Source organism: Callorhinus ursinus, unplaced genomic scaffold (genome assembly GCF_003265705.2).
Source record: "Callorhinus ursinus isolate GAN/ISIS: 27379988/994484 unplaced genomic scaffold, GSC_fseal_2.0 scaffold2, whole genome shotgun sequence".
Taxonomy (NCBI): domain Eukaryota; kingdom Metazoa; phylum Chordata; class Mammalia; order Carnivora; family Otariidae; genus Callorhinus; species Callorhinus ursinus.
Window position 1 is genome coordinate 41,312,140 of NW_027397064.1, and position 12,563 is coordinate 41,324,702.

General features: G+C 40.9%; 1 protein-coding gene across 5 annotated transcripts in view; it reads right to left on the reverse strand.

Moving 5' to 3' along the window:
* MYO1B (myosin IB) overlaps positions 1 to 12,563 on the reverse strand; it is a 179,622-nt gene that overhangs the window by 40,686 nt on the left and 126,373 nt on the right. For all 5 annotated transcript variants that reach the window (XM_025848374.2, XM_073881058.1, XM_025848392.2 and 2 more), the window contains exons 10-13: positions 11,117 to 11,264; positions 10,724 to 10,842; positions 5,226 to 5,312; positions 4,509 to 4,574 (exon numbers count right to left, since the gene is read on the reverse strand). In XM_025848374.2, the coding sequence (XP_025704159.1) occupies positions 4,509 to 4,574; positions 5,226 to 5,312; positions 10,724 to 10,842; positions 11,117 to 11,264 (420 nt within the window). The remainder of the gene's footprint in view (positions 1 to 4,508; positions 4,575 to 5,225; positions 5,313 to 10,723; positions 10,843 to 11,116; positions 11,265 to 12,563) is intronic.

Below are 12,563 nucleotides of genomic sequence, written 5' to 3' on the forward strand. Positions count from 1 at the left end.
GGGTTTTCCACTTGAGTCATTCTCCCCTTTAGAAAATAGCTAAACTGGGTCTAAGGAACCACCCCATGAATCTCAAGGCCCCAAGGCAATTTGATATTTGGACACTTTTGTGTTAAGAACTGTGGGTGGCAGTGATCCCTGAGGCAGGCACTGTCTCCCGCATGCCAGTCTCATGAATCCAAGTCTCCTCAGGAGGAAGTGGCCAGGAGCTTGAATGACTCATCTCTGCACTCTCTCCCTCCAGTGTTCTACCCAGGCCCCATGCATGGAATGTGTCTCCACTGCCTAACTCATATTTATCCCTAAAGGCTGAGGTTATGATAAAACTAAAACTTTGGGGAACATCTTCGAACAAGCATTTCCAGAATTTCCCATCACACAATCTCCCTGTGTGAAGCCCAGAACCCTCACCAGCCCCACTGGACTGCTTTAGGGAAAACAGATACACAGCCAGGTGTCTAGGTTCTATGCTGTTTTACACTGTATTCACCAAGTGTAGACTGGGGTGGGAAGAACCTGCTAGGTTTAGAAATAAAATAATAGACCAAAACTTCAAAATCTAGGGCTTCTTTCAAGAATTCCTGAGTTTGAGTCCACCTTTTCAACATCAAACAAACAGAAAACCATACTCCCAGTGAAGTTCACAACTAGTTTATACTCTGAAGCATTAATTACGAACTTTCTGCTTGGAAGGATTTTGAAAGATGGGTCAGAAATACCTGCCTGTTACTAATTTATCTGTATTTTCTTGGCAACAGAGGAGGCTAATGATACCTTATGTTAAGACAGGTAGATATTTAAGTCTTGCACTCTTTAAATACATAACATTTTTCTTCCTAGTACATATTAAAATATGGTAAATTTTAAGAAAAACAACAGTATAGTGCTTTTCTTACATAATTTAAAATAAGCTTTGACTTAAAAAGCAAGAGTAATGATGTACAGATACATATTATGAACCATATTACTTCCCATCATTTCCGTTCTAAAATGTACTTTAAAAATTCTCCTTCCTCTTTAAGTTCTCTAGCATGTTAAGAACAAAAATAAAGGAAAAAAGCTGGAACAGAAGGTATTACCTATAACCAGAATCAATTTTCTTTCAAAAACCATTTAGAAAACAAATCTCATCATCATGAGACAGACTTACCAGGCTACACTGACTCTTGTTCGCCTATTAAGGTTCTTTTATTTGGAACAATCATTGCATCCAGCCTATCATATTCTTACTGTATATGGGTCACTTTCAATGAGGTTCATAAGGGCAAGATGAATAAAGAGTGCCTGATTCAAAATAACTTTGGCTATATGAAACTAGCTCAACTGTATGAAAGGTGAAATATCCAGCTTGCTGTTCTGCTTTGGTCTACAGCACACTAATAATTTGTTAGATTTTCCCAGTAAGCTACCTGCCACTTTTAGTACTTCTCAGATAAGCACTTAGAAAAAAGCTGAATCAGTTTAGATGGCTCAACTTCACTCTGAATTTAATTTTTTCATTTGTTATTTTATGGTGACGCTATAAATGTTTCTCAGAGAGTAGTTATAAGAACATTCAAACTTAATTGTGTGGAATTGGAGTGTCTGGATTATAGAACTCTCTTCCTTTGCAAAACTGGACTTATATTCAACAAGGATTTATAGCTAGATTTTTCTTCTCTATGTGTTTTAACTCATTTCCTCTTATTTTTGGTATCAGTGTTCCACTAATCTGTTTTCCAACCTGACGTCAGATCACATGCGGCCAGCAAGGCAGGGCTATTCATGCAGCTGGCCCTGGAATGCTTTGCAGTCAAATCCATGGGTCATCATCCCATGGTTTAATGCATCAGTTTCCCTCTTCCATTTAGAGACAGACCAAAATGAATGAAAGGTTTCCACCAGCTCAGCTGAAAAACGTTTTCATGGGAACTGTCAATGGGGTCATGAGGCAGAATTAGAAACATTAAAAATTTTTTTTCTGAACCTTCACCGTCCAATTTTTAAAGTGATGCCCAGGGTGTTCTAAAGGGCAGAACACTTAATTCTTGCAGTCAAGTTTCATGGAAAAACAAAGGCAGAATTCTCTCTATACTCCATCAGTTTCTTTTTCACTTGGGTATACAATATTATAGAAATTTTCATTTGTGCACTGATGAGGATTCAGAATACTTCTTCCCAAGTCAGACTTTGAGCTTATACTTCAGCTTCTGGTACTTTTAAGTTCTTCATTGCCTGGCTCCCTCATGTTCAATACAATGGACTTCCTGATGTTTCCATGTGTTCTAATTTTGCTGAGAAACCAGGAAAATGTAGGATGGCATCTGGGGCGTGCAGGTGAATACATTAAAAAAAAAAAAAAAGCCTCTCTAATTCTGTATCAAAAAGCAGGTAAAGTATCTAAAAGTGTGCAACCAGGGGCGCCTAGGTGGCTTAGTCGTTAAGCGTCTGCCTTCGGCTCAGGTCATGATCCCAGAGTTCTGAGATCGAGCCCCGCATCAGGTCCCTGCTCTGTGGGAAGCCTGCTTCTCCCTCTCCCACTCCCCCTGCTTGTGTTCCCTCTCTCGCTGTCTCTCTCTGTCAAATAAATAAATGAAATCTTAAAAAAAATAAAAAAATAAAAGTGTGCAACCAAATCTCTATTCTGACTTCCCCCAAGTAAATTTAGTTATAAAATAAATCATTAAGCAGATTATTAATAATCAAGATGTTTGGAAGATCTGAGAAGGTTTAGACAGGAAAATGAAGAGAACAGTTAGTTATAATGAAAGACAAATCTTAATTCTCTCAAAGAACTGGGGAAAAAAAATCAAAGCATCTACTGCATGGAGAAGGAAAATTAATTTCTCATGATTTTAGGTACATCGTAAGATCTGCTATAGACATGACTGGTTAGATTTGGTCTTGGTTCAAAGTTCTGGTTTGGGGGGCTTTTTTAGAAAAGAATTTTTCTATCTGAGGGTAGTTCTGAGTATATACAAGCAATTCTCCTAACTCACAAACCTCAAATTCTTTCCTATTACCAAGAGCCCAGAAGCTTTCCTTTGCAGAGTCTGCTAAAGGGGCACCAATATAAGCAGATATTGTGCTGAAGAGCATCTTCGAGGGGCAGGATGGGGGGGGCGGGCAGCAGCCAGCACACGACACAGGTGCCCCACACTCGGCCACCAGCACACCAAAGTACCCCAGGGGGGCTCCCCATGCTGACCAGCTCGGAATGATGACAAGGGCACAGAAATATGGGGCATCAGAAACTTATCACATTTGCATTTTCTCCTTATTTTCAGGTAACAGGGACCTTGTGAGTTTGGAGAGAAGAGTGCCCTATAGGAGATCTTTGATTATTTGTTAAGGAGGCCTAGGGTTTAGGTCCTGAGTTTGCCCTTTGGTAACCATGTAACCTTGGGAGCTACTTGACCCTCAGAGCCTCACCTCCTCACCTGTAAAAAAGGAATAACTGCAGCGATTTCATGACATCTTTGTGAAAATTAAGTCCGACAATATATGTATCACTCACCACAACACTTACACATAGGTAGCCCTCAATAACTGGCCTCAATATGGACTGTGGTCAAGGAGGGAAAAGGTACCATCACAGAAATAAATGTTGTAAGAAAAAGACATTTGCTAGAAAGGCCTAGCTTAGCACAGGGAATGGACTGATGTTTTTTTTTTCTATTCTGTGAACCTGATAATTTGGAACACGTGCAGGCTTTGGGTGGTCATTCTAGGCATGGCCTGCTTATTTAAAGGAATTCACAAATCATTACTTATGGGGAGAATAAAAAAAGGAGGAGCCTGGTCTACTTGTTATTTTCCCAAACCAAACTAAAATACCACTCCTAAAAGTAAGAGTACAGGCTTTAAAAGGTCCTTAAAATGGGGGAGGGGGCAAAAAAAAAAGTCCTTAAAACAGCTTCTAAATGTCAAAGTTAGTAAGAGGATAAATAGGAAATTCTAATGTAAGTATATAATGTTTAAGTACTTAATCTGTAATAGGCATGGAGTCTTTTTAAAAAAATTCATTATGAACTTCTGCAGAAATTCTTTCAACCTTTGCAACAGAACTATCGTAAGACTGCAGTTGGATGAGACCCAACACATCACCCAGTTGAGACCCTCTCTGCCTGAGTCCAGCGGGGATGAGGTGACCAGCTCCAGCCAGGCTGCAGCCGGCATCTGGCTCCTGGGCTCCATGCTTTCTCAGGGCACCATCTTGCTTCTGTTTCTTACAAATGAACAAATGACTAAGGTACAATGTCCATATACCTTGTTGGCAATTTCACAGGAAGAATTCTGAATTTACAAAAGTCAAATACTTATACAAGACGTTCTTCCTTTGAGAGCATTGCCTCCAAAATGCTGGCTCTCAGCACTCAACACACACACCCATTTTGTTACATCCACAAAAAGGCTTCTTTATAAGATTCAAAGTTATATTAATTAAATGTGGTCTATAGAATATACAATGTAATTTCCAACTATTCTACATTAATAAAGATAATATAAAAGCTAGGAAAAAAGCTTACCTCAAAAATTTCAAAGCCATAGATGTCCAAAACACCCATGACCTTCTTTCTCACTTTGGTCTGTGCCTTAAAAAAAGTTTAAAATTGATGGGTTAATTCAGGCCTGAAATAGAACACTAAAAGCATACTAAGGAATATAGACATGTATTATAAGTTAATTGTGTTTCACAACTAGGAGAATAACTATAATTTAGTTTTGTTTTTTTTTTTTTTTAATGTAAGAGATAGAATTTTGGTATGGAATCTTCCAGAAATTTTAATAGGTGACTTATTTAAAGATGGTCTTATTGATGCTTTACTATAATAAAAGATCGCTCAATGTTACGATCTAGGTAGGGCCTTTCAAAATCACACTACTCCAATACCCTCATTTTACTGAAGAGCGTTTCAGTAGCTAGAGAGGTCAAGTGACCTTTTCAGCCAAGTGCATAAACTAGATAGATGAACCACAACCAAGACCTGGGATGCTCTCAGAGTAACTCTGCAAAGACCACTAGACCACTGACGGGTGAGATTTCTTACAATATACATGGCAAAACAAAATAAATAGAATCCTGACAAATTTCAATCCTATGCAAGGTAAATTCTTTTCAAGGAACAACCTTTGTAAGTCATAATCAATTATCTGATTATAAAATTAAAGTATTTTTAACTTAATGTTTACACTCTGAATACCATTTATTACAACTGATTTATCTGGTTATTGAAATTCAGTACCTTAATGCTTTCATTGATTCGGTTTACCAACCATGAAAACAATCTGCTGTAGAGGTTTTTAGCCAGAGCATCACGGGCATAATATGCCTATTTAAAAAAAAAAAAAAAGAAGAAGAAAGAAAAAGAAAAACTCAGCACCCACAATTGTCACAATGCTTAATTTCAATAAAATAATAAAGGTATTTCTTTAAATATTTAAAGCTCTTTTATTTCAAATTCCTTTTCAGAGCCAGTCTTCATTATACTCTGGATGAACAGTCAAACCGTTAAGAGAATTGGACAAATTATTTATACCCAATTATTATGCTTTTTTGCGTCCCAGGAAATGAATTCAAAATATTACAAACACTTTCCCCAGAAAGATATCCATTTCAGTATTACAGAAGAGAGGAAAATCAGAGGCAATTTAGAAGTCCAACAACAGCAGAATAGTAAAATAAATAATGCCCACTGAAAGGGAAGTTACACAGTTATCCCAGAATGATCATTATGAAAATTAGGTAATAAAATGGAAAATGCTTATGTTTTATGAAAATAAGAAATGTACATTTTATACGAAGACTCTTATCTTTTCAACCCCTACACATAGGAAAGGAAACTCAAAGAAAAAACATGAAAATGGGTCTCACTGTTGTGATCTGAAAATTTTTTCCTTCATTCAACCCTCTGAACATTAAAAAAAAAAAAAAAATTCCATAACGACTAGTGTCGCAATACACTGTTAGACAATGTGCTGGATAAAATAAAAATCACATGCTTTCATTTGCTTATTCATTTATTTGAAGCTGTTCAGAGGTACCTGACAAAGAAGGGGCAGAAGACAGAGTCTCACTGACCCTGACCTAGAATGCACGCACTGGAGAAAGGGAGCCTTGCTGGGGCGAACCTAAGAGCCCCTAAAGGCATCGGGTGCCACGCGGGTACCGCAAGCGCACACCAACAAGAGATGTGTGAGGCAGTGCTCCCAGGGAGGCCTGCAGATGAGGGTCAGGAGCCTCGGGGAGCAGAACTGGAGGGTTCGCTCCTATTCCTAACACTCTGGCCCTATGTGTGCATTTCACTGCTGATAAGTAGAAATGTGGACATTACTATGAAAGCAAACCATACATTTTTACATTTTTATCTTATAAAGAATTAGGTTATACAGAAGTTCTTTTTCCACGTTTCTTTCTAAATGAAGTGTAACAACTTTAATCACACAGTCACCTTGCTGGCAACGTATGGCAGCTTTAGAGCACCTTCTCCCTTCATCTGACACTTCCATGCTAATCCCAAATCTCTCTCCCTACATCTCAGGCAGCCACTCCAATGAGAGCTAGAAAATCCACTGAGAAGTTGGCAGACAAATAGAACCCAACTGCACAATGTTGTTTTGGAGGGTGGTAGTGGTTAATGATCCCACTGCAGAAAATGCATGTAAATGCTGAAATAGAGAAAGAAGCCTGGGTTTAGACAAATACTTTTTCTCTACCCTCCTTCCTTCTAGGTTTTACTTTCTTAAAATAGGCCATACAAGTGCCTAAAACAGTGCCTGGCACACAGTAAGTCTATACATGTATTTCTATCATGATTTCTGAAGTATCTTCTTTTCCCACTCGTGAGCCTAAAGAATTCTTTCTTCATCCTCTCTGCTTTCTTCTTGCAAATTCCATTTACCTAAAAACACTGCATAATCTCAAAACATCACTTATTTGCAAACAGAATGTCATCATAATGGCATCTGTGTTTTCTCGTGGTATGCTACCGGCTTCCAAAAAACCACCATTTCAATATGCAATTGAACTAATAGTGACAACTTATTCTGGCACTGCTTTGTATTTTTTAAAGTGTTTTCACAGCCAATATATTAATCTTCTTTGCTGCCTTCAAACAAATTATTTATTCCAGAAGTCTCAAACTCAAATGTCTCCAGGGACTGCCCAATAAAAATAAAGGGGAAGTAGTGGGATCCACAGGCGTTGAAATATGCAATCCACGTTAAAGGCACTCAAATTCAAAATTTAAAAAGCAAGCAAACAAAATGAAACAGAACCACAACAACAAAACTACACTTTCATCAAATGAAATATGCCTATTGAGCTCTACCTGGCCCCAGGGAGCTGCCCATCTCCCAGGCCTGACTTCCTGAGCCTGATTCATGCCACTTCATTTCCACAGTAATGTCCTCCAAAGTAGGGGAAGGAATATTTATTCTCACTTAAGGATCACCAATGAGGTGTACAGAAATAAGGAAGTCACTGAATGCACCAATTCACCACCTCAGATTCTAAGCACAATATGAGGAGACTACACATTTCTGCAGCTGCGTGAAGCTTACTGAGAAAGATCCCCAGTGGATGTGCTTCGGACAGGACCGCTATTAGTCTGTGGCCCAGGTGAAGGAGATACACAGATGTATGGCCGTGGGGCCCACTCGGTAGAAGCTTACAAGTGTGGCGGTGGAGATCAAACCAAGATGAATGGAACAATCAGAGAGCAAGTGCCCAACAGCAAGAGAAAAAGGAATTCCGAGAAGGGAGAAGGGGCCAATGGGATGTAGGAAGGCTTCCTGGATGAGGTGTAACTAGACGGACCATTCAGACAGACAGGAAGAATGAGCCATGGCATGTGGGTAAAGGGGAAATAGGAGCAAAGGAACTGGGTAAAAAAGAAGGATGGCATTTAGAGAACTCAGCAGGGAATAAACTGAGATCAATTGTGCAGGGTCAGATTACTGAGGGCCCGAGGGCCGAGGGCCGTGGAAGCCAGGGAGGGAGGATGTGGCTGAAGCCGAAAGGCAGCTCTGTCTGGGGTGTCTATCATTTCACTATTCCTCGCTGTATCTGAGGAAAGATCGAAATGCCTCGGGGAGAATGAGGAACGGGGTGATAAAGATGATCATGGGGCCCAAGAATTGAAGCTATGAGAAGATGTTAATAAAACAAATTACTTCTTGCTGGAATTGAAACCTTTTAGGCAGTAAGATTGGTAGAAACCGAAATCCTACATTAAAAAAAAAAGAATTTGAATAAGGAGCTGAAAAATCAAGGATCTCAAGCCAAATTCTTTTATGCCAAAGGTTAAAAGAATGTGGAGAAGTTTAACCCAGGGATGCAAGGTGACTCAAGCTCATTAGGTAGGGAGCACCTGGGCCTGGTTTCCATAGAGGATGATTAAAAGGCAAGAGTAAAACTACACAATACAAACTCCATAATATAGCCACATATACATTCCATATATATCCATATATATGTGGATATTCCTAAAGGGCTTCTTAAGCAGCAGGCCTTTTCTCCTTGCAACAGCGTATACTTAACGATCACCACTCTGGCTATTGAAAATGTCTAAACTCAGTGTGACCTTCAATACAGTGGTTCTCAAAATGTGGTCCCTGGACCAGCAGCACACCGACCTTGTGAGACGTGCACATTCTTCAGTCCTACCGCAGACCTACTGAACCCAACGCTCCAGAGGCACGGCCTGCAAACCGGGTTTGGCAAACCCTCCAAGGGGTCCTGATGTGCACTCAAGTTTGAGAACCGCCTCCACACTTAACCTTTCCAGCCCCATTTCTCTGAATCCATTTCACAAGCCTAAAGCTACAGCCAAGCCCGACCAACCCTCCCCAAGATGTGGACTCCTTTTCTCACTGTTTTCTTTTTGAAATGCGCTTTTGCCCATTCTTTGTACACCTAAATCCTTCAAGACTTCTTCTCCATGACGTCTTTCATCCCTTATGCCCCTGCTAATGGCCTACATGGGGGCCTGTGCTGAGCAGGCTCAATGAATTTTTCTTGATTAAGTCAGTCGCTCACCATCTGACTAAGATTGCCCTGGAAAGACAGGACAGCAGAAGTAGTAATTTAGGAAGAAGGACACACAACAGTTATAGCTAGAAAATTCACATATACACAAAGTTATAGTATTTTTCATAGTCAAAACAGATCACCTAAAATAAGAAATCAACACTGAAAGAAAGCTACAGACACACAGGCATCCCTGGGTCAGTAGCAGAGCCTAGTTCAGAGCAGCCAAGAGAAAGAGTAAATCCACCCACTGTCTTACAGATGCTTAAAGCCACTTACAAAGAGGGGGAGAACACAGTTGGACTATGGGGGGAGAATAAAGTAGGGCTCTGTGGGAACAGTCCCGAATTAGTCCTTTAATTCCAGCCCAGATCAGCACTGACTGGTTGGAAAATGTCTAAGCCATAGAACAAAGGGTTTATATTGGAAAGGGTTCCAGAAGCTGCCTGGGTATATAACATCCAAACACACATCCATCCATCCCTTCATCCACTTAACTTGAACCAAAAGAGAGAGGAAATAAGCAACTCAGACTTGTGTCTTAGAAAGACTTCACTGGCTTCAGATGGACAGTAGACAAGAAGGAGGGAGGCCAATTTGGCCATCTGACCACACACTGGCTTCTCCCACCGTGTTCTCCAAATCTGTGAAGGGCAATTCTATTTTCCCCGTTGCTTAGGGGGAAAGTGTTGGGAGTCATCCTTGACTCTTCTCTTTCTCTCATACTGCCTATCAAGCCAGCAGCACGTCCTGTGGCCTCTACCTTCAAAAGATACCCAGAGGTGACCGCTTCTCACTCTACAGCTATGACCTGGTTCAGCCACCATCATTTCTAGCTTAGCACACATTTCTTACAGCTCCCCAGTGCCATGAACTGAAAGTATGTGTAGTCCCTCCACCCCACCCTAAATTCCACGTAGAAGTCCTAATCCCCAGTGAGATGGTATTTGGAGGGGAAGCCTTTAGGACAGAGTTAGGTTTAGATGTCAGATGACGTCATGAGGGGAGAGCTCCCATGATGGGATCAATGTTCCTTATAAGGGGTTGACAACACCCGCATGCATTCTCCCTTTCTCCACCCCCTGCTCTGTGAAGAGGATACAGCAAGAAGGTGGCTGTCTGTCTACCAGGAAGATGGCCCTCACTGAGAATGCAACCGTGCTGGCTCCCTGATCTCAGACTTTTAGCCTCCAGAACTATGAGAAATAAACGGGGTTTCTTGTTTAAGTCACCCAGACTATGGTATCCTGTTACAGCAGCCCAAACTAAGACACCCTGCTTATGCCCCTCCCCACCCCCCACTCTGCTCGCCACACTGCAGCCAGAAGGACCCTTTGCAATACAAGGCAGGTCACGCCACTGGTGTCATTTCCCTGCTCACTCAGACCTGACTTCCCTGCCCCAGCACTGTGGGTCTCCCTTCCGCTGCTCTAGTTTTTCTCTTTGTCTGCTGCTAGCTTGCTATATAAATTGATTTACTGACTAGGTCTACTGGCTATTGTTGGACTCCTCCTCTTGCCAAAAGTTTAAGCTCCACGAGGGCAGGGATCCTTATCTGCTTAGTTTGCTGCTCTGCCCCGAGTGCTCAGAACGATGCCTGCAACCGTATGACAGTTCATATAATAACCTGCAAAATAAAATTTTTGTTCCCACTTAAATAGAAATATCACAGACTTTTTAAAAACTCACTTCTGGGCATTATGTTTCACCCACCTGAGCCACATTCAGTGTAGTTGAAACCTTCTCCTGTTTGGCCTCCACCGTTCGGAAACTGAATGCTCGTTCTAGAACTGACTGATCAATGCCGGTCAACTCACAGATTTCCTTTAACTCTGTAGGGGGGATGGACACAAAAAGTGACTGCCTGTGTGCTGCTAAAAATCATTTTCAAGGCCTACAGCGTTCCTTCTAAATCACATTCAAATCAAACAGTAGAAAATGTATAACTCGAAAGACTTAACACTCAGCTCTAATTATGTTTCTGTTCAGTTTCACTGGAAAGTGTTTTCGAACCCATGAAAAGCAAAAGTTTTACTTTCTAGATTAAAAATTGGGCAGAAGTTCAAAGCAAGTTTGCTAAACAAGGATGAGTCTCCACCGACTTACCATTTTTGTCTTTGATTTTGCTTTCATCTAAACCATTCACTCGAGATTCGGGCTTGAACTCAATGTTCCCCAGTTTCAACACAGCAGCCACCACCTCCAAGACAGACTCGGCTTCATGATCCATAAAACCCACAATCTGCATGGCGTTCTGCAGGGGGCGGGGGGAACAGCTGTTTTCATTCTGCCATTCTTTTATTATTATTATTATTAATTTTTTTTTTTTACTAAATCTGATAACAGATTCGTTTCTGGGAAAAAAAAAAAATGAAAAGACCAAGTGTCGGAGAATAAGCTCTCCGAAAGGCAAACCTATTAACAGACCTGATGCAGCACCAGTGTGGGGCTCTAACTTGTTCAGTGGTTTCATGCTGTGATTCAAGGATCCCCAGGGCACTTGGCACGCCGTGGCAAGGGGGTGCAGGAGTACAAAGAGGAAAATGGAGGAAAAGGAGGCTGAGAGTCGGGCCTTGAGTTCTAACCCACTTCATCTGCAGCAGTTCAGTGTGAGTGAGTGTGTGTGTGTGTGTGTGTGTGTGTGTGTGTGTACATGTATCTTTTTTTATACTGGGTTCTGATGCTAGAAAGAAAACCAAACAAAAAGCTCTTTATAACCTCCTACATAAAACCCTCCTCGTTTATTTCACCTGAGAAAAACTGATTTGCAAAGGTGAAGTGCCTGACCCAAGGCATTACAGGTAACAAGGAACATTCCATCAGTCATAAACTTTTATTGAGTGCTGATGATTTGCCAGGCAAGGCATTACAGAACTGGACTTGAACCGAACTCTTAAATAATGTCCAAAAATCAACAGGCTTCCCATACGGGGATGTTTACAGAGTTTTAACAAATTACATACTCAGGGAAATACTTTCTTTTTGAGACTAGCCCAGCTTTTTTGTTTTTTTTTATTTGTTTGTGATGAGGCTACCTAGTGATGGGAGTCATGTGCGTTTTTTCTCATGGAAAATTTCAAACATATATAATAATAGAGCAGGAAAAGAACACCATGTCATTTTCACTCAGCCTTGAAGATGAACTGATGTCAGTCCTGTTTCAGCTGATCTGACCTCCTGCCCCACCTCCTCACCACCACAGCTGTCCCATTCGGAAGTAAAGTAGTTACTATAGCATGTCCTACTAGGAGTAATTTTCAAAGTTAGGATAGTGTTTAAAAAAATCTATTTTCGGGCGCCTGGGTGGCTCAGATGGTTAAGCAACTGCCTTCGGCTCAGGTCATGATCCCAGGGTCCTGGGATCGAGTCCCACATCGGGCTCCTTGCTCAGCAGGGAGTCTGCTTCTCCCTCTCCCTCTGCCTCTCCCTCTGCTCGTTCTCTCTCTGTCTCTCTCACAAATGAATAAATAAAATCTAAAAAAAAAAAAAATCTATTTTCTAATGAGCATGAAATGCCAATCATTCTGGCTTACATATTTTTTGTGGAAAAATA